Here is a 26,848-nt window from a genome sequence, read left to right as displayed (position 1 = left end):
TTAAGTGCAAACAAGTTGTTTCTTCGCATCCACAGAACTGTTCAAAGAATGCGAATGATCACGTGATAGCCTGTAAAGTATGGTTATTTAGGCGATCTAACCCGCTCCACCACGCAAGTTCTCGTTTTTAATTGTATACTATGCCCGCGGGGGTGAAATCTTACCGTACATTTGCTTTAAATTTATGTTTCATTGGCCGCAGTGGACGCTTGCGCATATTCGAAAAGTATTCGATCAATTGTTGGCATTTACAAATAGTGACTATGGGATTCGGTATTGGAAAGCTCCCCAATATTCGCACGACTCTAATTTCGACAGTCGCACCAGCCGCCCACCACAACCGACATCTTTCTCACACTTACTAGAACTAAAGCACCATCTATAGTGAAGCAGGTTATACATGCAAACTTCAAACACGTCCTAACTTCGTTCATATGCGACACGGCATTACACTACATCGCCTGTACGTAAGCGAGCGACAACCATGTTATATACATATATATATATATATATATATATATATATATATATATATATATATATATAAAGATACGGCATTACACTACATCGCCTGTACGTAAGCGAGCGACAACCATGTTATATATATATATATATATATCCGTCCATTGTCAGGAGGTTCAAAATATTTTTTTTTTACCTTTGTCCTCGAGTTGCTGGTGGTCCAGCGGTTCCGCATTCTTCTCGAATGTTGCAGCGCGTTCCTCCTCGATTGCTTCCTGGTACAGGTGCATGGCTAGGTGCCTACGGAAGTGATGCAGGCGGCTGAAGGTCGTCCCGCATTGGCCGCAAACGTAAGGGCCGTTGCCGGTTGAATTGTAAACCGCGTTGCTTTGGACTTCGGCCATGGAGGTTCACTACAAGTAGACACATATCTGGGTTTCAGACGCTACAATGGGCAAGTGTGCCAGGAAATTTCAGAAACTTTTTCCTCAGAACGTAACTGTGAACACGCAGCATTTTATGCTGAATAGAGCAGAACAACTAAAGGAAAACATGGATGAGCAGGACAGACACCGGCAAGCACTAATGAGCAACAAAATTTATTACGAGAACAATCTAGATCACATAAGCGGGAATTGCAATAATAATAATAATAATAATAATAATGAAAACAGCAAACCACCGAAGCGTGCACAACTCCGCCTTTCTGCGCAGCATACGAATACATAGACTGGAAGGATATTTCCTTACAAGGTAGGTGGACTGATGGAACACTTACACTTAGATCATGAGTTCCTTTAATTCATGCTACCACTACGATATCACTCGCGCACTTGCGTTGTGGTCCGCACAGTGACATGCATTTGCCGAGTTCTGGTTTACACGGACACAGGTCTAGGAACATTATTTGCACGTACACGTTAGCGGTCGCACTGGCGCCGACTTGTCTAATCATACTTAATGACAATAAAATAGAAATCGTACTCATAAAACCAAAGATCCTCGGCACTATTCTTTGGCAATCACTTCTGTGGAATCCCGAAAGGTGGAGAAAGGTTCGTGAAAGCGAGCATTGTGATCCACCCGAATGCAGAGACGTCGACGAAGAGAGATTCCTCCCGCGGAGGGGGCCGATGGACGGTTCAGGAGAGAATTCCTTGACTGTGAGTGCGGCCACAGCGGCAAGGTGTGTGATAGACTGTGGTTTGACCACAACCTCACGCAACTGAAGGGTGTGGGCAATCCGCAACCGAAGCTCGGTTCTAGCAAAATGACAGCGAGACAAAAGTCTCATGAAAATAGCGCTGGACACGAGTTCAAACTTGAAAAAACGAACACCAGCTTCGCTGTTTTCACAGCCTTCACTGTGTGGCACTGGCTTTACTACATCGTGAATCTCCACAATAATCTTGTCAGCCAGAGTAGCAGTAGTGTGTTCCGGAGAACGTCGGTGTGCGGAAAACTTCTTGATGAAAAGAGCGGTAGTTTCGCCCGAAAGGCCAAGCATTGATTGTCATAGCAAATTATTGCACAGCGATACGAAGTGAACATAGTAGTTTTATCGGCCGTACAAACTTCTAAACATAGGTATACTATACTGGCGGAGAACTTTCTGTTCTGTTCTGAGCAAGCTGCCGTTCTGAACTTTCAGTTCTGAGCAAGCTGCCGCGGCGACGGCAGCTTGCTCCAACAGCCAGTGCTCCAACAAAAAGAAAACAAAAAAGAGCAATGGAAGCGTAGACACAGTGCGTGAGAACGCGTACGTCTGTTTATGTTCTTTGTCCAGCTCGAGCTTTTTATCCTGCTTAATGCGGCACTGACAATGATACTTTCGACTCTTAAGGTCTTGCATTACACGAAAACCCTGGAGTTCTAAAAAACTTGAAATGACGTGACAAGCCTCAGAGCACCATTATTAATTTATTATAGTAGCTTTTTATACGGCCACACTGGACTTCGATTTCAGGAGGGTACTGTGTCATGACGTCGCAGCATGTGGTCACATAGGAGAAGGACATTGCGACGGTTTTGACTCCCGCTCCGGCTCGCTCAGTCATTCGCTATGCCGCTACACTGGCCCTCGCATCGAATCGCTGATTTAAGAGGTGACCGACCGAGCTGGAGCGCGTCTCAAAACGTAGCCATGTCCTGCTCCCACGTGACCTCATACCGTGTGGCTCCCACGTGACCACATAGGACAATGTATGTTCCTGGGAAACTAAACTGAAACGGTGCAGAGAAGCTACTAAAGAAAATTGCTCAGGACAATCTGAGGCTTCCCTCTATTTCATTTTTTTTTCTATAAGTATTACAGGTATAGAGCCCTCATTTGCCGCAAATAAATGATTGGTAAGAAATATCGCGTCAGTATGCTCCCCTTTAAAGGAACTTCCTGCTACCACTTCTTGGAATGGCGCATAACCCGCCTTCGTCTTTGGGGCCACAAGCGTCCCCATCCATAGTCTTACCACTAGTTCACTGTGCTCACCACCCACTCTATCTCTGCGGATTTCGCCGGCACGGGGAATCATTTATTTGTGAAAAAACTCGGTTTCTGCAATGGCGCTCGCAGCACGTGAGCCTATACTTCTCCGTTTCTCCGCCATCGTACGCGTGAAAGCTGTGAGCAAAAGGAATGCGACTGCACGGCAGGAGGTGACACTACCTGCAGCTCCTCGAGCCATTTGACGCCGCTTGGCCATACCGAGTAGCACATTTGTTTAGTTCATTATGTAGATTTTTTTTTTGCTTTTTCGTCTCCAAAGGCAAATCACTTCTGCGAGCAGTCGTTTCGGTACCGCGAGATTGCGAGTCTTCTGCGGTAAAACGGGCGCTTTCGAAGAGTAGGATCTGTTTTGTGGCTGCTTGATCTGCGCACTAGACATCGCTCTCCGTTTCGAGTATTTTTTCGAGTGGCCGTGGCGGTTCTTCTGCTTCTTGTATGAGGTTGTCGTACGTACCATTGTCAAGCTCAAATTATTTTATAATTTCTGAATGCATACATTATACGCGAGCGTATGTGTATGTTTAAAAATTAATAATTGCCAAGAATAAGCCCGATATACGCGGTTCTTGCTAATTGGGCATCGGTTGTGACCATATATTGCCGAAAGAAACCTACCGTGGTTACAGCATTGCGAGTCATGCTGCAGCTCTAGGACGTATTTGTAGACTTAGTTCGAGAAGGTTAGATTTTTACTTTGATGGCTATTTCGCATTTGAATATGGCTGAATGTAGCAACTGGCATTATTAACACACTGGTGACTATTTGCTGAAGAACGCTGAATTTCAAAGAGCAGAACTAAAAAAATCTTCTAAGAAAGCAAATTTTCATTCGTCCGCATTTAATAGCTTTTCTTATCATTAATATTATCACCACTATAAGGCAATATTCAGAACACTGGCTTGTACTTGCGCCCATTTCTACGAGAAGAATCTAAAGCCATGAAACTGAGTTCCCGGCTTAATAAACTATAGAAGCGTCAACTTATAAGCTCAGCGTATACTTTGCAATAAAGCAAGTGGTAGCATCGCCTGATTCTTCGTACGATTGCGACCGCGAACGAAAAGTTTGCCGGAAGCAGAACTCACCTGGTGTGGTCGCCCACCGTTGACGAGGTGTAGTCAGTTCTTGCACGGCTCGTGGTCGGCGTAGAGTCGCTGTCGATGCGAAGCCCAGGACGCCCGTATGCGTTGGTATGCTTCCGTATGCTCGGACGATGTCTGACTCCTGCAACTCAAGAGCGCATATATACGCACCACAGGGTATGCACGTCCCCTGTGAACGAACCGAACGAATAGAAAGCTCGGCAAACCGATTAGATGAGTAGCACAAACGAGTGGGGCAGCGTAGTCGAGGGCAACAGGAATGCTGGATTTTCCTTTTCTTTCTTGGAAGAAAGCAGGTCTCAGGGCCCGTCGCTTTCGTCCCAGCAAGTCCTTGCTTCTATTGTCTGTCCAACCTGGCTTCGAAGAAGATACGACAGTCGCTGGACTATTGTAAGCATACCTGCAGAACTAATATGCAGCCGCAGAACTTGTGGGTGAACAAACGCGAAAGGGCAGCTTCTCCAGCCGAAACTATTTTTTCTCTGCAGTATATGCGTGTGATAGTAAACTGAAGGATGATGGCACAAGGCAAGTAGTTATTCTACTTTTATTTTTTATTAATATTATTTTGAGGCAGCGGCAGTAAATATAATCACTCTCTCAAGTGTCATAGACACACCGTTGCGGAATTTACCGGAATCGAACGCCCGGAATTTCGGGGCGGCCACTTCCTGCCGCGTTTTAGGAGGCCGAACTTTTACGACGGACTAGGTTGCGGCATTGTTAACCGTGATCGTTACCGTACGCCCTTGATCAGCCTTTTCCCGGCAGTTTTTATTGATGGCTGCACTCTGGGCAGTGTGGAAACAACGAGGGAGAAGTTGGCCTGCATGTCAGATTTACTGGTTGCCCCCCCCCCCCCCCCACCCACCATCCCGTGCATGATCGCGATGTCATGCTACAGTGAGCTAATTGAAGGAACTTCCTGCTGCCACTTCTCAGAATGGTAGCAGGAAGTCAGCCATGCTTCCACGACGGGAAGAGAGAACAGCGCCCATTCCGTCTCCCTTTACAACGCAGGTGCTTTGGCGCTTGAGAAAAGCGCCGTACGGATTTCACGGCTAATAGAGAGTATCAGAAGGAACACTCGAGAGACACCCGAGGGTTGAGGGGTCTGGAATTCTTTTGTCCTCGCTGTGCATTCTTTCGCACACCCGGTGGCTTGCGTTCCCCGCCCTCTATCATAAAACTCTTGTCGCATTTTGCACCTCACTGCTGTACTCGTACTAGGGGCAAGCCGGTTACAAAGGAAGATTCGCCGCTTTGCCCAGCACAGAGGAATGAAAAGATGGTCAGACACAGCCACCGTAAAGCTGAATGGTAACGTGGCTGCTTTTTTTTAGCACACACTTTAGCGATATCCATTGCAAGTTCGGCCCAACACGTGGCAATGATGACTGAAAATTCAACTAGACCGCACGAATCCAGTACCGCAGCAATGTACTCGAGGCTTTGCAACCAATCAAACCCGTACCGGCTGTCTTAAATAAAGAGCACGAAACCACACCAGGCGTTGTGTAACTTGCAGCGTCCATAATGTTTTGCGAAATTATTTCTGAAATATTAAAGTGCTCGCAAAAGCATTTGAAGTTTATTGAGTACAGTACTTCAGATACGTGCAAGTCTGGCCCACTCATGTCTCTAGCGTGCTGCGATATTTCGCAGAATGACTTCGCAGGTGCAGCGTAGCTGATAAAAGCAAGATGCCGAAACTTCACGAGTGTTCTTTACGTAGCAGACTTGCTCTAGACGTACTGCTCTGTCGCGACAGTGCTTCAGACCCAATGACAACCAACTAACGACTGCCGACGAATACCCTGTGTAAGAAGTCGTGTCTTCTTAAGTTTAACGAGTCCTCGGCGTCCCATATCTAATGGTGAGAAGCTATATGAAATTGGTCACAGTACGTGAGGACCGCACAGCCCAGCTGCCAGATACTCAAACACGATAAAAAAAAGAACACGCAAATGGCAATCTCGTTCGGTAGTCGTGAGCAGACGAAGCTAGAAAAAAAATGTATATATTTCCTGGCAGTGCGGGAATCGAAGTTATGCGAAGAATTCCGCCTATCCGGCACTGTTCGGGGCTAATACAAGGTGCGAGGTGGTCCACCAACGCGACTGCGTGAAAGCAAGCAGCTGTATTTCACCAGAACCGGTCTGTGACCACACAAGGAATGTGACGACGTCGTCACGCTTTTTTTTTTTCTGTTTCGTTGTTCTACTCTGGGAAGAAACGTTTCGAGCTGTTAGGTTACAATTCGCAACGCGAATGAGGTGGGGCCGAAGGGTCGCCCCCACAAGGGGCACTGACGGGCGTATACTGGCGTATTCGCTCGAACGGCGCCAGAGGGGGCCATCCAGCCAATTAGGGAGCCCTCGCACCAAAGCCACGACACATCTTAGGAGCAGTTCTCTGCGGGGCGACTACAGCGGCCAGCGAAATCTGGGCGACATTTTTGCGGCGGAATCTTGCTTCTAAGTATGCCTTTGCCCAAGTGCTGCAATGTTGTGCTCAGTCTGTTTCGAGGTGAGCTCCACTGCGCCACGGCTGACAAGTACTCCGTGATAAGCTCGCTGTCCAACGGAGACTATTTCCACGCAATAAAGCAGCGCGTCACCGCGTCAGAGCATTGCGCTCACGAGTGGGATGCCTTCGGTTCGACTGATTATTGATATGTATTTCCGCATTACACCGTTTCCCTCCTTGGCTTCTGCAGTAAACGTTCTTTCCCTATGCTTCCCCGCCAAGCCATGACACAGAGGCATCGATGCAGCTCGAGCGGCTGCAGATCAATAAAAAATGACACATTGTTACTCCGAAGTCGTTTATTTTTTTTTATTGTAAAATATTCATTTGCACGTTATACAGCAGTGCTCGTTCAAGGCTGCGCGTTGCGTAGGTATAACGGGTCCAGGTGGAGCCTTGTTAGCGTCACAGCGCAGAAGACGCGCGGCGAAACGGCACACCTGGCGTTACGTGCCTGCCACATACACGGGCCAACCACTGACGACAAAAAAAAATCTTGCGGTTCGCCATTACGGACCATGCATCGGCTAGCCTGATGCCATGTGCGCGGAAGTTCAAGCAGCGGTGCACACAGAAATTAATGCTTCCACATCAGATGTCGGTCGAAAGCTTTCTTTTTCATTAGTAAGATCTTGATGAGGGCTAGTTGGTTCATACTTAGAACTGAGGTGAAACAGGGCTAAAAAGACGAGGACACAAGGAAACAAATACCAGACAAGCGCTGACTGGTAACTGGAAGTTTATTTGAAATTCACCGGACAGTTATATCTTTTTCAGCATAGGCATGCGCAGATCAGTCGCAAAAACATCTGCAAATCATCATTTTAATCTTTCTTCCAAAAATGTGATTTCTTTTCCCGACAAAGCAAGAGAGGGAGTGCTTACACTTTTATCTCCTTCTTTTCTTATATGAAAGGCCTCTACTATTTCTCTTTCCTTCTTACCCTTTCCTTTCCCTATGAATTTTGTCTGTTCAAATATGGGGGTGCATATATGAGTGCAGGTGCAACGTCATCTATCAAATACCGCTCAGCTGTGGAAAGTCATATATAGTTCAAACAGGACAGTGCTTCAATGAAAGAGCTCGTCAGCACAGCACTAACCTAAAGAATGGCTATGGGAGTCATTTAGCTGGACACTAACAAGTGTCAATGCACCCCCATATTTGAACAGACAAAATTCATAGGGAAAGGACAGGGTAAGAAGGAAAGAGAAATAGTAGAGGTTTTTCATATAAGAAAAGAAGGAGATAAATGTGTAAGCACTCCCTCTCTTGCCTTGTCGGGAAAAGAAATAACATTTTTGGAAGAAAGATTAAAATGTTGATTTGCAGATGTTTTCGCGACTGATGTGCGTATGCCTATGCTGAAAGAGGTATAAATGTCCGGTGAATTTCAAATAAACTTCCAGTTGGCAGTCAGCGCTTGTCTGTGGTATTTGTTTCCTTGTGTACTCGTCTTTTTCGCGCTGTTTCACCTCAGTTCTTTCTTTTTCGTTTTCAATCACTGTCAAAGCTGCAGTTCACATTAAATGATACATACTTTCACCGATGTTACCGAGGCATCTAGCGCCGGCACTTTCCTGGTCCTTATAAAATTTGTGAGAATCTTCGCTGCAGACGGCGTTTCAGGCCAGGTACAGGTTATACGAGGTTCGCTTTGTTCGCAAATGCCTTTTTTTTTTTCATTATCTCGAAATAGATGGGACCTAGTCCACCAGTGTCAAGTGGGGAGATGCTTCTAGAGATGAAGCTTTTTTTTTGTGTGTGAGAGGAACTATGACGTTCGTGATATATGCGGCCTTTCTATCCGGTGTACTCGCCTCGGTGCAAGTTTAAACGGCCCATTCCATCGAATACGCGGCGGCATTCGGGACAAACATGGGAGCCGTCTCTCCTGCCCGGGGGGAGCCGAAGGTGGTAGGTGTACTGGCAGACGAAAACTTTGTCGCAGACGGCGCAGGCGCATTGCTGGCTTGTCTCCTCGCTTTCATCCCTTTAAATAGACAGGAAAAAAAAGTTTTTTTTCAGTGACAGAAATGCAGCGGCAAGAATCAAAGTGAATCACCTCACCCAACACTACAGACTCAAAAGACGCACATTCCCGCCACCGCACGATAAATTAAACAGGTACGAGGCCGTCACCTTACGCTTGCTCCAGACACACACCTACCCTAGCCTCGCCGTCTTACATCACTGCTACCCGGGTTTACATCCAACAAATGCATGTAACGCTTGCGGACAGAAAGCAACGCTCCGACACATGCTCTGGGAGTGTGCCGACAACAACGGTAATGAAACCACCTCCGTTCGCGATCCGTCCATAATCGCGGCCGTTGCCAGAGTACGGGAAGCCTCGAGCTCGCTTCTTCCCGACGCCGCCCCGGCTGTGGGGGCCGCCGCGGACCTTCTCCGTCGGCGTCGCCGCCGCTGGGAGGCGGCTCTCAAAAGGTGGCAGACCAGCTCTGGGACGTCCGACAAGGCGAAGATGCCGCCCGAATCCAAGGACTTCGAGCCGCCACCTGAGGCCACCACAATAAACACTGCCGGACTGTTCTTAAATAAAGTTTCTTCTTCAATTACATTCCGCCTACCAGTTGGCGCCAGAACCACTCGATACACTTATTAGCGAAATTACGCAGAGGAGTACTTATTTCTTGCGCTGCTTACCAAAAGACGGATACATAAAAACACGGACTGGTGGGCAAATGCAAGAACAGTCTACTAAGCAGACCATTTCATTGCCCTTTCGAATCTAATGAATACCCGGTGCACAATGTTTTTTTGTATATCATGAATAATCGTTCGGTCGAACTGGAGAACACTCAGATCCTAACCATACGGAGTAACCATGCCAATTGATTATTTGTAAGTACTTAAAGGAGTTTCTTTTAATCTAACGTAAATTTCCGTCGTTTCTGTAAGTCAGCAGAAATAGTTCTTGGTAACTTCTGAAATTAGTCGGATTTAAGAAAAAACGAGAAGAAAGGGGGTCAACCTAGGAGACCAATTTTTGTTAGTCATATCATAAGAACCCAACACACACTTTCACAAAGGACAGCATATGGTAAATTACTTGTGCTTAATAAATGAAATAAAGAAACGATAAATTAACGGAAATTAAAGCGGATGAAAAAACTTGCCGCAGGTGGGCAACGATCCCACAACCGTCGCATTTCGCATGCGATGCTCTACCAATTGAGCTACCGCGGCGCCGTTTCCCCATCCGCTAAATAAAAAAAAAAGCTAGTTATTCGAGCAAATTTGACAAGAATAACACCAGGGCTTTGAGCCGTCTGCATAGGCCCGTGTTTTAGACCACATTAAAAATTAGCGAGCATACATATCTTGCCCCTCAGGATAGGCCACACCTACAACTTTGAATGCGGTGTCTCTGCTGGCGGCCTACTTCATTTTCACGTCCCTAGGAAAACAATGGCCGGTGTATGTCCTGCGTAACGATCTTGTTATTAATGCTTGAATTGCGCTAACAGGCAGTTATGTAGAGAGTGGATTTCTCCAACCTGTCCTATAGAAAGCCGGGTAACTAGGATAGGGCGAATAATCAAAATTTGTTATACGAACCGAATAATACACGCTAGATGGGTAATGCGAACTACGTTTATGGTTTCGCGGCGGAAACCCACAAGTAACTTGCGATATTCAGCAGTTAATCATTTAGCAGTTACATTTTTTTTACGCTAAAAGTAGCGAGATTTTCCTTACAACGGCACATTACACACGTGTCTACAGGACAGAAGTCTTTGAGCCGCGCTTTTCTTTTCTTTTTTTTTCTTTTTTATGTGAAGGTTTTTCTTTTGTAACTTCATACGAGTTTGGCGAACGTGGAGTCTGCATGGGTATGTATCTGACATCCTGGTCAAAAAACGACTTTGCGACTTCTCCAATGTCGCAGTGTCGCAAAAAGTATCAAAAAGTTGGTCTGAGTGAAAGAAGCAGCGAGAATTACTTGCAGGGCCGGTAAAATTAGCCGCGCAGGTAATTATCGCCAATATATTCGAAAATTAACCATATTGCACCATAAACTTCGCTATCTCCGGGATAATGCCACCTAGCTGGCGTCCTGGCAAAAACGTAATATAATGAAGGCGTGTCAACCAAATTCGTTGCAAGAGAAGCCAACGTACATGGGTGTGGAAAGAGTGAATGAATTAAACTCGTCACGAATAAAAGAGAGAAGATTTGGCCAAAATGATAAGGTCTGGCATTAGAACGAGCAAAATAAGGCAATATAATTCTAAATTTTATTGCAACTATGCAACGTCGGATCTTCTTTCTCTGAAAAATGAACAGACGGTGGCAAGTACTGGTCTGGTTTTTATGTATTTTCGTCATAGTGCACGTGGCGGTAAAGTAATTCCTTTAACGATTTCTTCAGCTACAACGCGTAATAAGTAGACAATCGTAATAGACAAAGTAGATAAATAGCCAATCGTAATAAGTCTGCGCATTGATGATTTGGTCGCTACCGACGCTTTAAGGCAAGCAGATGAGTGGAACATGGCGGGATGCCGCAGTGATAGCTTTTTGCCCTCTCTCGTTGGACTACGGGTCGCAAGACGTCGCTACCGACGATTTTGCTGCCGTACCGCTGCCTGATTGCCCAGCTTTCTGCGAACGCTAATACGTTTATGCGGACAAGACACAACTCTTATTCCTGTTTTTGAATTGGTTTTGCGTAACCGGTGTCAAGATACTAGAATGTCCACTGCAATTGCAAGCGTTCCCGGACAGAATATAATGTATTTTACGCTGCTAGCTTCAGCATAAGAGACTGAGGCTTCGATGAGTGTGTGATGTTGAATAGAGATCAAGAACCTTCTTAAATCAGCACCCGACGAAGTGGCTGATGCGTTTCTTTATTCGCTTGGGTTGCCACGCGGCATGATGTCAGTGTGAACCTAAATCTAAGCATGTCACGCATTTGTGCACGGAAACAGCAAAATATGTGAAGCGTTCGGCATGCGCTGTTTTACGCGTTCTGATTTTTCGAGACATGGAGGTTATGCTAGCACAGCAGACGTTGGTCATTATAGCCGCTTTTGGACGCATTGGCTCGTTCAGCAAGAAAATGTTTGGCTGTTGAGAGCGACCACAACTTCACACAAGCATGGGTATATTCCGTTTAGGATGATGCCTTAACCTTAGGCTTTGTTATAGTACTAAAGTCACTTCTGCGCACTAACGCTATAATATGAATTCCATATATATATATATATATATATATATATATATATAATAATAATGTGATAGGAATGCTAAGGAATCAAGGCACGCTGTGTAGGCGTAGTTCGGACAATCCTGACAATGATATGACACTACAGCTGCTCGGGTGCAGCATGAGGTCCCCACGACATTTCTTGGTCGCAAATTTTCTTTCAAATTAAAAGTCGGCTAGGGCGGCGACAAAAAAAATGCTTTCTGGTATTTTACTGGCCGAAACGACGTGCTGATTACGAGGCACGCTGTAGCGGGGAAACTCTGGGTTGATTTCGACCGCGCGGTTTTCTTTAACATGCACCAAATGCACGGTACAGAGGCATTCTTTTGTGTGGTTGTTTTTTTTTTTTTTGCATTTTGCCGCTCATCAAAATGCGGCCACCGCGGCCGGGATCTACGCCGGCAACCTCATGCCTATAGCCGCAGAACAGCAAAGCAACTAAGAAACCATGAAGTGTGATCATGGCGACGTGGGCTCCTCGGTTGTTCGTGAAACGACAGGCAGAAATGCAGAAACGACATGCAGAAATGTCATGCAGAAAGTGTTTTGTGCACGCGTTACCGAGACGCAGACTGTGAATCAGCGTTTCAAAGGCTCTGGTTGTATTTAGTGTGGACGGGTCATATCACGGGTCGCCAGCAAAAGGGACGGACTAAAAGAGGACAACCTCATGAAAGCATTTCACGCCTTCCTCATCAGCCACGTAACCTACGCCGCCCCCTTCCTCAACTGGAAGAAGACGGAGCTGAATAAAATATATACATTAATCAGAACGGATTGAAAAAGGTCCAAAGCCTCCCTAGATACACTAGCACGGAACGACTCCTCCAATTGGGGCTACACAACACGGCAACCTAACTCTTTGAGGCACAGCGAAACTCCCAAATTAGTCGGCTCTCACTCACAAGGGCGGGCATCGAGATCTTATTAGAAGCAGGCATACAGCCCCTGTTCATGCCACCAGAGAAGTCGCAACTATGCACAAACGCCAAGAGATCAATAACCGTTGATCCCATCCCACGAAACATACACCCCATCCACAACGAAGGGCGGAGAAAAGCGAGAGCGAAGGCAATCCTTGACAACATCAAACGTAAGGAAACGCAAGTCCTCATCGTTGACGCGGCCAGATATTGGAATCGAGGCGCCTACGCGGTCTCTGCGGTGGACGCCCATGGCTCACTCGTCAACGCAGCCACGGTGGTTACCAACTTCCCTCACGAAGCAGAAGAAATGTTCATCGCGGTGGCCCTTCGAAGCTGCAAAGGAGCGTCAGTCATTTACTCGGACTCAAGAACAGCTATTAGAACCATCTCGTCGGCCGTCGTCTCTAGGAAAGCAGCTACGGTTATCAACACCATCTTCTTCAAAGAAACGGGAGGAGACAACCTAACGTCCCCACACATCACATGGTTCCCGGCCCACATGGGCAACATTTCCGGAAATCCTGACTGTAATCCGAACGAGCGGGCACACCAACTGGCGCGAGAGCTCACATTCCGCGTCTGTGGTCCGCCCTCTCGCTTCAACCCAGCCTGGAGGGACCTAGACAACAAAGACCCACTCGTATCATACCAGGAAATCACTTCAAATCCTAGGTTATCACGAAGAGTTTTTCCTCCTCCTCATCCAAAGCTCAAAAAAGCACAGGCCGTCACTTACAGGCAGTTGCAGACTAGGACATACATCACACCAACGACACTAAGCAGGATCAATCCTGACCTTGCTACGGAATGCCCACACTGCGGCCACGAATACAACAACTTCGAACACATGCTCTGTCTGTGCCCTGCCAACGCGAGCACGGACTTTCCAGACCAGTCTTCCTGGGACTCAGTGCTCAGAAGCACGGAGCTCATCGCTCAGCTCATGGCTGTCCAGAGGGCCCGGGCCGTCGCCGAAAGACTACCGGCCCCGACCTGGGTGGAGCCGCCGGATTGATTTCCCCTCAGGACCTAAATAAAGTTCTAACTCACTCACTCACTCACTTAGTGTGGACGGGATTTGGAATTGAAGCGATGGGTCAATGTGAAATAAAACGGAATATTTTGTGTTTCCATCAAACCGTGTCAGTTGGCGCCCACGGGCTAATATCCCCCGTAGTATGCGGCGCGATTCGCCTTGTGTTAAACGGAGACCATGTGTGGCGTTATTTAAATGCGCTTGTCCAGCTGCCTTATCTACTGGATCATTAATTCTATTTCATTTATAACGTCTCAGGTCAGACTGCTAGACCACTTCAACATCGACCAAATTTTAAAATTCATTATTTTATGACCACCTTATTAAAGACAGTAAATCATCATCCGAAATAGTTCACCTATATACGCGTTTAAGTACTGAATACTTGTAGACTACCTCAAGCATACTCTTGTTCTTTATGTTTCTCTTTAAGAAGTTATATTCGCGGCAAACGCTGCTGTGCTGTTCTTTTATTTCATCTGACTATAACGCAGGAATGCATGTATTGAAATATTTATCATTGCTCTGTTGAAGAAACTCGATGACAGAGCTGGCCTTGAATGGTTTCCTTCTAGAATGATCCCTCGTCGTCGTCGCTTTATAGTGGATATGGTGTTGGGCACGCAGTCGCGGGATCGAATCCTGGCCATGGCGGCCGCATTTCAATGCGGGCGAAAACAGACGTGCACTTAAGGTGCACGTGTGTTTAAGGTGCACCTTAAGGTGCACCTTAAGGATCCCCAGGTGGTCGAAATTTCCGGAATCCTCTACTACGGCGTGCCTCATAATCAGAAAGTAGTTTTGGCACGTAAAACCCCATTTTTTTTTTTTGAATGATTGTCATGGTTACACGACCCAAAGAAGGCCTGCGAAAGAAAATGAAAAGATGTCCAGAATGCCGGTTGGGGTTTTTGACAATTTGAAGTTTCTTAATGTATTCCTTGGCATTGAGTCGGAAGCTTTTTGCACTGTACCGTTATATACATGCGCTGGCGGCGGTCCAGAACCGAATCTACGATGACCCTGACACCAGTAGCGGCGGCCAAATGCCCTCAGTAGTTTGTTTTCCACACTCACCCTGAGCACACAAGCCACGTGCACACAAAAACCCTCATCCACGCTATGTAAAATATTCCCGGCCTCATTAGAGAGGAATTGTTATGCCCCTGACATAAGAACCCCTGACAAGAACAGCTATTAGAACCATCTCGTCGGCCGTCGTCTCTAGGAAAGCAGCTACGGTTATCAACACCATCTTCTTCAAAGAAACGGGAGGAGACAACCTAACGTCCCCACACATCACATGGTTCTCTAGGAAAGCAGCTACGGTTATCAACACCATCTTCTTCAAAGAAACGGGAGGAGACAACCTAACGTCCCCACACATCACATGGTTCCCGGCCCACATGGGCAACATTTCCGGAAATCCTGACTGTAATCCGAACGAGCGGGCACACCAACAGGCGCGAGAGCTCACATTCCGCGTCTGTGGTCCGCCCTCTCGCTTCAACCCAGCCTGGAGGGACCTAGACAACAAAGACCCACTCGTATCATACCATGAAATCACGTTTGCTTGCCCTGCGAGTGGAAATTGAACGCATACATTGACAGTGCTAAACAACGAGCAATGCTGAATTGCTATTCTATGAAGCTGCAGTCAACCAGTCGCACCCGCCTCTTATCCTCGGCTTTTAGTGGTAGGAGTGCCGATTATCGAGCTGGGAAAGTTGCCGTGTTAACACGAGTTGCTTCTAGTTTTGCGTTCGCAATGCAGCAGGGCAGGGGCAGTAAGACTCTACAGGACGTAGAAGCTGTCTTGCCTTGCCCCGTTTTGCCCATCTGCGTTGTTTTTGTGATGCAGGAATAACGAAACTCGGCCAGACGTTACGCGCCTTCTGGTGGAGTAGTCAATGAATCGAGATGAAAGGAAAAGGTACATTACAAGGTCGCCTGGCAGAGCTACGCTGCCAAGTTTTACGTCATTATTTTTCAACCATGCGCGATTCGGTTGATGTGCATATCAACCGAATCGCACGTCCTATGCAATGAAAAAAATATAACAATTGAAAGTGGCGCCCCCCCCAAAAAAATAGCGCAGTGTATTCCATTCTCCACAAGTTACGGACACAACATTGCAGTGAGGTTTATATCTAGGCCAACAACTACAATGCATCCACGTTTCGCGTCATTTAGCAGTTTTGCACGGTATGATACACGTAGAAAATTGGGCGCAATAGCAGGGCCGATTTTGTTTACATAGAAACTCACCAAATGGCGGTACGATGGTAAATTCAATGACCACAGATTACGTATGCTGGCACCATGATTTACTTGATCCATATCGCATAAGAAATTGTATTTTTGCCGAGAGATTAAGCAGATAAGATAGCGATCCGCATGTACCGAAATCGGTGGCAGCTATCTACACAGCAGCCGCATAAGCGCTGAGCTAGGGTCGGCGTGACTCTGCAGTGTTTCAATAAAACCTGGCGGTCCCCAGACAGTCAGAAACTTCGGATGCAGGCATACTGTCCTCTTTCGCAACTTGAGCTGCATCTTAATGGTCTTAGGTAATTATTTACGAATAATTAGTTAACAAATTCTTTAAGTATTGTCTAAACGGGAAAATCTTCACTGGAGATGTACAGTACTATTAAGAAACATTCAAATAATTTGGTTATTTGTGGTTATTTCATTTTTTTTTCTCCGGGTTGTCGCAAAAGCACGCAAGATATTTGAAGAACAGTACCACGTGATTACGCGTTCTCGCGCAGCGACATTAATGCCCTCAAACATTCCGCGAAAGATCGATGGACGCTGCACGCATACCGACTGACCGAATAGGCAGCAAGCAAAAAATTACAGGGTCTCGTAAGAACTCTCTTAAGAGGCGAACGGAGAAAGCCTACTCTTGCTCCTCTTATCATTCACCTCTTTCTCTTCTTTCCTTTAGTCATTACTGTTCACTGCTAAGCATGTTTAGTCATTTGTAATCAGTTGTGGTCATTACAAGCCGTCATTAGACATTGGTCATATGGTCATTAGTAGTCATTACAAGCCATTTCTGTCATTATTAGTAATTACTTGTCATTACTAAGTATTTCCGTCATTTATATTGAAATGCAGTCGTTGCAAGCTGTCATTAGACATAATAGTCATTTCGTAGTCGTTACTAGTCATTACAAGTCATTTCAGTGATTATTAGTCACTACTGGTCATTACTAAGCATTTTAGTCATTTCTAGTGAATTGTAGTCATTACAAGTTGTCGTTAGACATACTGGTCATTTCCTAGTCATTACAAGCCATTTCAGTCATTATTACTCATTACTGCTAAATCCTAAGCATTTTTAGTCATTTGTAATGAATTGTGGTCATTACAAGCCGTCGTTAGACATGTTGGTCATATGGCAGTCATTAGTAGTCAATACAAGTAATTTCAGTCATTATTAGTCAATACTGGTCATTACCAAGCATATTAAGTTGTTTCTAATTAATTGTAGCTGTTACAAATTGTCGTTAGACATATTGGTCATTTCGCAGTCATTAGTAGTCATCACAAGTTATTGAAGTCATTATTAGTCAATACTGGTCATTACTAAGCATATTTAGTCGTTTCTAATTAATTGTAGTTGTTACAAGTTTTAGACATATTGGTCATATCATAGTAATCAGTGGTGATTAGAAGTCCTTTCAGTCATTACTAGTAATTACCGGTCATTACTAAGCATTTTTAGTCGTTTCTAATCAATTGTGGTCGTTACAATTCGTCGTTAGAGATATTCGTCATTTCGTAGTCATCAGTAGTCATTACATGTCATTTCAGTCATTATTAGTCATTACTAAGCATTTTGGTCATTTCTTATGAATTGTAATCGTTACAAGTTGTCGTTAGACATATTGGTCATTTCATTGTCATTACTAGTCATTACAATTTATTCAGTCATTATTAGTCATTACTGCTCCCTACTAAGCATATTTAGTCATTTGTAATCAATTGTGTTCATTAGAAGGCATCGTTAGACATGTTGGTTATATCATAGTCATCAGAAGTCGTTATAAGTCATTTCAGTCATTATTAGGCATTACTGGTCATTACTAAGCATTTTTAGTCATTTCTAATCAATTCTAGTCGTTACAATTCGTCGTTAGACATATTGGCCGTTTCATAGTAATTACAGGTCATTTCAGTCATTATTAGTCATTACTGCTCACTAGTAAGCATTCTTAGTCAGCTGTCGTTAGACATATTGGTCATTTCGTAGTCATTGGTAGTCATTACAAGTCATTAGTAGTTAGTTTAGTAATTACTACTGATTACTAGACATTTCTAATAATTTCTAATCAATTTTGGTCATTACAAGCCATCGTTAGACATATTGGTGATTTCGGAGTCATTAGTAGTCATAAGTAGTAATTACTAGTCATTATTACCCTCTACCAATCTCTATTGTAACGTTGTCATTCACTAACTGTCAATATCAATATTTTTTCATTCTTTATTCTGAGTTTATTCTGTCTTCATATGGCGTGATGGCGCTTCGACGGAACTCCGGCGGTCAGGTCTGTTAACAAACTTCACCATGAGCCTTGAAAGGCTTTCGCTTAAACTGACTGAGCTCCGAGAATAGACCTCTCTCGGCCTAAGTCACAACGATCCGGTCACGTGATCTTTCGATAAACGCGGAAGCGCCTGTGGGCAGAAAGCACGCCGCACGCTTTTCGGCATCCGCTGACAGCTTCGGTTATGAATGCGTAGCTTTAGTTATGAGACACGTAGTTATGAAAGTGTTCGCCCTATATGAGATTAGCACGCCACAAATACATTCCCATTTACATAGTTTTCCCAATGAGCATGTAAGAAGCAAAATTCGACTTGACTGAGTTTTCTCAATGCGCGATTGACGTATCGGCCGCAAGGGTAGACTTGACGCGAACGAGCTGCCTTTGCGACGTCAGTGTTGACAGGACACATAGCAGTACCCCAGCCTTCTATGCAGGCCCGCAACACGATTGTTTGACAACACATTAAAGCATCAGCCACGTTGCATTTGTAAGTATGCATGCGTACTGTACGATGTTTGAGACGTTGGATGGTGTATGCGCCTCCGCCGTCCTGTTGTATGTGGAGTCCGAGAATGCGGACGCGGTTTACTGTGGGTATTTCTTTGTCGTCGAGGGTGAGTGTGATTTGGGGTAGTTCAGTGAGTTTTCTTCGTGATTTCTGTCGAACGACTAATAGTTCTGACTTCTCGGGGGAGCACCGGAGACCACTTGTTTTTGCATATTGCTGGACTGCGTCGGTCGCTTGTTGAAGGGCGTCTTGTTTCTCTCCTTCGGAACCAGTGGTGGTCCAGGTAGTGATGTCATCGGCGTATATTGCATGCCTGATTCCTGGTATTGCGTTGAGTTTCTCAGGTAATTTCATCATAGCAATATTGAACAGGGTGGGTGATAGAACGGCACCTTGTGGGGTTCCTTTGTTGCGAGTAGGTAACGTCGGGGTTCTGAGTGAGCCAATGCCTATTGTGGCCATGCGGTTGCTTAGAAAGGCGCGTATATAATTGTAAGTATTACGACCACAGTTCGTGAGGCTTAGGTTTGTAAGGATGGTATGGTGAGCCACATTGTCAAAAGCGCCTTTGAGATCGAGTGCTAAAACCGCTCCGGTGTTGTGCGGTGAGATGTGTTCAAGGACTTGTTCCTTCAGCTGAAGAAGGATGTCGTGGGTAGAAAGGTGGGGCCGGAACCCGAACATTGTGTCGGGAAAGAGGTCGCTGGATTCTAGGTAAGGTTGAAGCCGGTTCAGAATGACATGTTCCAGAAGCTTGCCTAGGCATGAGGTCAGTGAGATTGGTCTCATATTTTCTAAGCTGGAGAGTTTGCCTGGCTTCGGAATGAGTATGATGTCCGCGTGCTTCCAGTCTGCTGGTAGCGTACCCGCTGCCCAGTGATGATTAAAGAGGTCAGTAAGAGATTGAATGGTGCCATCATCCAGATTGCGCAGGAGCTTGTTATTTATTTTGTCCTTGCCTGGGGTGGTGTTTCGTGTGAGTGCATGGAGTGCTTGTTGCACCTCAGTGATGGTGATCGGCTTGTCGAGGTCGTAATTGTCGCTCCCGCTGTAGGTTGGAGGTTGTCCTTGTGCGGGTTCGAAATCGCCTATGTACCGCGCCCGCAACTCCTCCAGGATTTCGTCATCAGAACCCGGATGGTTGTGCAGGATACGTTGAATTGTTTGCTGGCTAATTGCCTTGCTTTGTGTGGGGTCAAGAAGATGGCGTAGCAGCGACCATGTTTTGGCCGTGCTAAGATTACCCTGCAACTTGTTGCATAGTTGTCGCCAGTTGTGACGGGTGAGCTCCTCAGCATCATCACCACCTTCCAAATCATGCGAATGGTCAGCCGTATCACCACCAAACAATACGGACTGAAAGAAGACAACATAATACAGCTCGTCCGGGCCCTAATAATCAGCCGCATTGCCTACGCTGCCCCGTACTTGCCCCTCACTCCCAAGGAACTTGATCAATTAGACGTACTTCTTCGGAAAGCCTACAAGCAAGCGCTCGGCCTACCACCAGGAACAGCGACACTCAAGCTTGAAGCCCTAGGAGTCCATAATACTATAAGAGAAATTATAGACGCCCACCTCACAAGCCAACGAGAACGACTAGCCCTCACACCAACAGGAAGGACAGTCCTAGCGCGCCTAGGCTACCCCACACACGGCAAAGGCCACGAACAAGCAATTCATCTGGCCCCCAACTTCCGGGAACACATCAAGGTAGCCCCTATACCCAGAAGCATGCACCCGGAACATCATGCCGATCGTCGCCAAGCTCGCGCAAAAACTCCACAGACAAAATATGGCAGTCTCCCCACCACACTATACACAGATGCCGCGCAGTACCCCCAAAAGGCAGCCATGACGGCCAGCGTTGTCGACTGTAACCTAAAAGAGGTGGTCTCAATGACGGTCCGCACTGCCAGCGCCCTCGTAGCGGAGGAGACAGCCATCGCCTTGGCCATCACCTCTAGTCCGACCAACGAGTACGTCACAATCATTACTGACTCCCAGGCAGCTTGCCGTAGCTACGCGAGAGGCAGAATATCTTCAATCGCCCACCGACTCCTCAAACAATCCTCCCAATTGCCGGACGTTGAAATAGTGTGGACTTCAGGACACGAGTCCCTCCGTGGAAATCAGCGTGCGCACGCTGTAGCCCGAGCTCATGCCTCCCGGGCGCCACAAGAGAGGGATACGGCCGCCTCCATGGAGCCCGTACCTTTACAATACAACGCCATACTACAACACCACAGATTGAACAGACGACAATACCCGCCTCCACACAAGACCCTCTCACGTGAAGACGCCGTAACATGGCGACAACTACAAACCAACACATACCCCCATCTAAGCAGACTACACGCAATACACCCTACACTATATTCATACAAATGTCCCCTTTGTAATGATTACGCCTCCCTATATCACACCACATGGGCGTGCCCCAACGTGAAGGCGGCCCCGCAAATACCCAACCCCACACCCGAGCAGTGGGAGGCCGTGCTGACTAGTTCGGACCCTCGTAACCAGCAGCAACTGGTGCGGCGGGCCCAGGAGACAGCAAGAGCCGCAGGAGCCCCGGACTAAGGGCGCCTCCCGCACAAGCAGAAAGACACCTGCTTGTCCTTTCTTTTTAATAAATGTTTCTCCTCCTCCTCCTCCTGTACGATGTTTGCCTGCACAGGGTGGTTGCTCCTATATAAATTTCGTCGACTGAGTGGCTGATTGATTGCTTTAACGCCTCAATGCAACGCGCAAGGAACGACAGAGAAATCAATGACCTTTATAAACAGCTCTTTGAAACGGGATACACAATAGTGGAGGACTGCGCATTCATTTCTAATTTTCTTAAAGTGCCAATATTAATCATAAATGGACATTACTGCATTCGGACCCCTAACCTAGTTCCCAGCTGCTAGCCTTCTTGCACGGTTCTTCTAGCGGAACCAAATTTAGTTACAGGTTCACCTCGAAGCCATCCGGAGAACTGTTTACGCTGAAAAAGTGATGGAGCTTCACTTACAACATCGTCGGAGACTTTACGTTCCTTGCTGAGACCTAAAACCGCCATATCGACGTCCTTTCTTCCTTGGCACCCCTGGAGTAACTCGGACCAACTCCGGCATCGGCTTCTTCCGTGCGCTTGCAAAGCACCACTGTGTCACGCGACTATCGCTGACCTTTTACCGGCGCCGCTACTCTCGTTCCCAGTTTAGATGTTCGCGTAGATAAGGGAGCGACGCGGAAACCAGCCGCCTTGTTCGGCATGACACAGCATCCCGACAGCGTTACTTTTTTCCCGCTTTTTGATGCACCGTGTCGGGCGCTGAGCTTTGAAGGTTCTGGTCGGGAAGCCAGTGATGTCGCTTTTAGTCTAAGCTGTCAGTCGCTTGGCGCGACTGGCCACACGCGAGCCCAAAATAATACCGGCGGCGGACGAGGTTGGCTCAGACGCCGAGCGATGCCATTTATCGCGCTGTGGTTCCCCTCAAGAAAGTGGCGAACGGATCTACTGTTGCTGGTACCAAACATAATCCAACCGCGTCCTCGCAGTATGCGTGAAGGACGTTACGGTGTTGAATATATCATTCGGTACCCGTAGTGTGCCACTGGAGGACCTTCTTACCAAACCTGCGTAATTTGTGGACACTCGCGCGTAGTGTGAACGTCCCGCTGCTCTGATCGGGATGACATAGCCTGCCCACATTCCACTGGTTCCTGCCGTGCTCCAACTCGGATAGCAGCGATGCAGAGCCCTCTCGAGGTTGCCGAGCTCTCTTAAGTCTGCTCCAGGCAAACGTTCGACTGATCGCAGAGGATTCGGATGAGACATCTGATCAGAATTCTGTCGTATCTCGGCCATACTCCGAGCTTGAAGGTGCGAGCGCCTCGGAGCACGCGGAGCTGGAGCACGGCGCTCTGAGTGAACCCGGCGATTGTACTCGAAGCGCGTGATATCCGCCAGTATAATACGGCGAGAAAGCTCTTGGGGGTTCGGAAGCGACCAGTTCAATGTGTCACAAGTGTATCAACGCGTTTTTTGCGAAGCAGTGAAAAGTCGGTTAGTGTGAATATAATGCTGCGTGGTGAGAGCTACAAATGAAGCTGAGGCGGAGAACTATTTCGGCTGTTGTTTTACTGTCTTTATCAATTTCAATTTCAATCAGTTCAATTCATTTATCAATTTCAACTAATCAATTTTAATATTTTGGTCGACGTCGAATAGGTCTAGCACTTACCTGGTGCTGGGTCGGCGGTGATCACGGAAGCCGCGGCCCCGTGCGGAGGCCTCTCCATTGCACTGCGGTTGGCTGAAGCACGCCACTTCCCCAAGTCGGGGTAGCTGGAGCATGCAATTTTTGGTAGTGGCGCTAGGCGTGCGCGCCAGCCCCCATTATGAGAATCAAAAAGCAAGACATGGTGTAGCGTTAACCACGTGAGTGAGTGAGTGAGTGAGTGAGTGAGTGAGTGAGTGAGTGAGTGAGTGAGTGAGTGAGTGAGTGAGTGAGTGAGTGAGTGAGTGAGTGAGTGAGTGAGTGAGTGAGTGAGTGAGTGAGTGAGTGAAGAAACTTTATTGCAGGTCCGGCGAGGACGCGAACTCGTCGCGCACGCGGCTAGTCCCACGTCGGGACCGGCAGGTCTAGTCCACCGGCCCGGTCGCGGGCACGCCGGATAGCCAAGATTTGTTTTTCTAGAGCGGGGCTACGCAGAGGCGAGTCCCACTCCTCCTTGATGAACTTGGGGTATATCGGCCCGCTCTCCCAGAGCATGTCCGCTAGAGTGGAGGTCTGCCCGCAGGAGGAGCAGGCGTCGTCGCGATACACGTCCGGGTAAGCCTCGTGGAGAACGGACAGACACGGATACGTGCTGGTCTGCAGAAACCTAAGCGAAACGGCTTGCGCCCTATTCAACTTGGGGTGAGGGGGTGGAAAGACCCTTCTAGACATGTAGAATTTAATAATCTCGTTGTGAGTAGCGGGAGCGTCCCTGTGGCAGTATGGAGGAGGGGAGTCGGTGCTTCTTGCAGAGGAAGCGCGGTCGGTGAGGTCACGCGCAGCCTCGTGAGCAGACTCATTGGGGGATCCCCCTCGACCGACCCTGCGTGAGCGGGAAACCAGTAGATTGAATGATGCGTGAGAGCATATCGACTCGAGCTGCTAAGAAGACGAGCAGCTTGCTTGGCGATGCAACCCTTCTGAAAAGCCCTAAGTGCCCTTTTGGAATCGCTATATATCTCGGACTCACGACCGTCTAGCAGGGCGAGGGTGATGGCGGCTTGCTCGGCGACTCCAGGGTCTGAAGTGCGAATGAAGGCGCTATTGGAAATCATGCCGCTGGGGTCGACCACAACGATGGCAAAAGTCTTTCCATCGCTGTACTCCGCGTGTGTACTCCGCGATTTTTTTTAGCTACTCTAGGTCAGGGAACACCCTGACCTAGAGTAGTTAAAAAGAATCAGTGCCCTTCCAGTGTGAAGAAGGATGCCCAGCGAAGATGTGAATCTAGGCCCTTTAATGGCGAACTGAAAATCAAGTTTCAGATGTTGTTATAAGTGAAGGAGAACAAACGGCGCGCAACATTTTCATTATCCTAGTCAGTTTTGGCAGATACAACAGCAACCGTTTTTACTTCAACTAGGTCAGCCGACTGCGCAATAACGATGCATTCATCTTCGCAGGAACTTTAAGTTTCTTCCGGTGTGTGACAGCGCAGGAAGGAATTCTCATCTTGCGTTCAGGGCTGCGATTTCTCATTCAGTAAAACAAGACGCACCGTTAATTAAAACGAATTCATATTTGAGGGTTCGCGTGCTAGCTGAAATCAGGACATCATGATGAGGCACGTTGTCGTGAGGATCCAGATAAATTTAAAACCATCTGAGGTTCCAACTATAATTGCACGGCGTTTCTCTATTTCTTTTTCTCTTTTTTTTTTCTTTTTGCCCCCATCGAAATGCGGTCGCCACGGCTGGGATCGAGCTGGATAGCTGGATAGCATGGCAGATGAAAACAGCGCGCTGACTCTCTCCCACATTTGCTCGTATAAGTTCTCATTTGCAGCTCAGTTTGCAAAGCCTTGCTCTAATTTAATTTAAAGGTTTGTCAGCACGATGATCTTCTGTCATAAACATCACCTTAATTATGTTTTGCTACTTTGCCACCTTCCAAGATTTCATTTCAATTGACTTGTCGACCTGCACCACATGCCAACGTTTCAGACATGGCGCCATTTTCCAACGCCGGCCTTCGCATACTTACCTGGTGCTGGGTCGGCGGTGATCACCGAGGCCTCGGCCCCGTGCAGAGGCCTCTCCATTGCACTGCGGTTGGCTGAAGCACGCCACTTCCCCAAGTCGGGGTAGCTGGAGCATGCAATTTTTGGTAGAGGGGCTAGGCGTGCGCGCCAGCCCCCATTTGTGAAAATCAAAAGCAGGACATGGTGTAGTGTAGCCTAGAGTAGTTAAAAAGCTCAGTGCCCTTCCACTGTGAAGAAGGAAGACCAGCGAAGCTGTGTATGTGGGCCCTTTAATGGCGAACTGCACCCCCGCCGTGGCTCTGCCCACATATTGGGAGTGCTTAACGCCTGCTTCACCTCCGCCGCGAGTCGGGCCCGTATTGCACTATCTCCTGGTTCGGCCCACGTATGGGAAGTTTTTTTTGCTTACCACAACGACACGAAAATTAAGTACGCAGCTTCGCTGTAAAAGGCCTTTAAAACGTTTACTCATTCCTGCGTAGGTTGAAATTATTCACGTGCGCTTTTTCTTTATTAGCCTAAGACGTTTCGATGGCCTGCGACTTGGCTTGCGCCGCTATTTCGCGCACCTACAATGAGCGGACCAGAGAGAAGAGAGATTCGCTGCGCCTCGCATGTACCCTGCTCTTCAGGAGTCGTCACAATACGTGGCCTTCCCATAGTGCACTGCGACAACCCAAATCAGTTGCTTGGCGGGCCCTGCTTCGTACGCTACAGTCATGCTGCCGTCGTCGTTACCCGCCGTGGTTGCTTAGAGCCTATGGTGTTCGGCTGCTAAGCACGAGGTCGCGGGATCGAATCCCGGCCATGGCGGCCGCATTTCGATAGGGGCGGATACGCCCGTGTACTTAGATTTAGGTGCACGTTAAGGAACACCAGGTGGTCCAAATGTCTGGAGTCCCTCACTAAGGCGTACGTCATAATCAGATCGTAGTTTTGGCACAGCGACAGCGCCACAGCGCTAAAGCAACGGAAACAGGTAAAGGGAGAGGGGTTGATGGAGTGTGGCGACGGCGCCTGTGCACGTGGTCTGCGCTTCTGTGGCTATGACGTCGCGCGTGTCTGACGTGCCGGGGAGGCTGCAGCAGCGGTTGCGGCAGGTGCGTGACAGGTGCGGTGACCGCGGCGGTGCTTGTGTCGGCGTATTGTGGTGTCGATGAAAAAAAAGTCGCAGCTTCGTCCGAAAGCCCAAGCATCAATTGCGACAGCAAATGAGTAGACAGCTATACCAAGTAAGGATAGTAGCCCTATGGGCGTTATAAACCCGTAAATATTCATTTACTAATTAAATTAGCAAATATGGTGTCACGCGCGCACAAGCAAACATGAACACATCTTACTCGATGACCGCGCACACTCGCTGTCAAAACGCTGCAGTGAGAAAGCGCGGTTCCGGCAGCGAGCGAATCGACCTTCGTGCTGCATCTCGCTTCAACGCGAACTTAGCGGCGAAAACTCAGTGCACACGAAGCTATCAGTGCTCGGCGCACTCCGCTCCCATCGTAGACCGCTTTCAAGGCAGGGATCGCGCGGCCGCGCCTAAGCAGCCCCCGCTGGAGTAGAAGTCCCTCGCCCTTACTACACCCCCATCGGAACCTTGCACGCGATGGAGGAAGGCGCTACCGCCCCGCTCTCCTTCCTTGCGCACGCGAGATTGAACCATCATCGTTGGCTCACCCTCGCACGCCTTCACTCGCACATACAGCACACGACGCGCCGC

General features: G+C 47.5%; 1 protein-coding gene and 2 non-coding genes across 5 annotated transcripts; 2 read left to right on the top strand and 1 right to left on the bottom strand.

The window, feature by feature from the left end:
* Positions 1–664: 664 nt before the first annotated feature.
* On the bottom strand, positions 665–22,024 carry LOC142559566 (uncharacterized). 3 transcript variants are annotated; one of them, XM_075671147.1, is made up of 3 exons: positions 21,896–22,024; positions 4,055–4,193; positions 665–875 (listed from the first exon to the last, which is right to left on the bottom strand). In XM_075671147.1, exons 1-3 carry the CDS (start codon positions 21,941–21,943, stop codon positions 763–765), a joined length of 300 nt encoding a protein of 99 aa, XP_075527262.1. In that variant the 5' UTR covers positions 21,944–22,024; the 3' UTR covers positions 665–762. The 3 variants fall into 3 exon arrangements, 2 of the variants coding, with proteins under 2 accessions (XP_075527262.1, XP_075527261.1); XM_075671146.1 differs by lacking the exons at positions 665–875; positions 4,055–4,193 and adding exons at positions 8,026–8,595; positions 8,904–9,121; XR_012823161.1 differs by lacking the exons at positions 665–875; positions 4,055–4,193 and adding an exon at positions 8,026–8,595.
* A 1,079-nt stretch (positions 22,025–23,103) lies between these two features.
* Positions 23,104–23,266, top strand: LOC142562576 (U1 spliceosomal RNA). The gene has a single exon (XR_012823927.1). It is a non-coding gene; the product is annotated as a U1 spliceosomal RNA (small nuclear RNA).
* Positions 23,267–25,122: 1,856 nt separating this feature from the next.
* Positions 25,123–25,285, top strand: LOC142562575 (U1 spliceosomal RNA). Its single transcript, XR_012823926.1, has one exon. It is a non-coding gene; the product is annotated as a U1 spliceosomal RNA (small nuclear RNA).
* The last annotated feature ends 1,563 nt before the right edge of the window (positions 25,286–26,848 follow it).

This window comes from Dermacentor variabilis, chromosome 10, assembly GCF_050947875.1.
Source record: "Dermacentor variabilis isolate Ectoservices chromosome 10, ASM5094787v1, whole genome shotgun sequence".
NCBI classification, from domain to species: domain Eukaryota; kingdom Metazoa; phylum Arthropoda; class Arachnida; order Ixodida; family Ixodidae; genus Dermacentor; species Dermacentor variabilis.
Note: the sequence above shows the minus strand (reverse complement) of the source record. Positions and strands in the feature narration are given on the sequence as shown.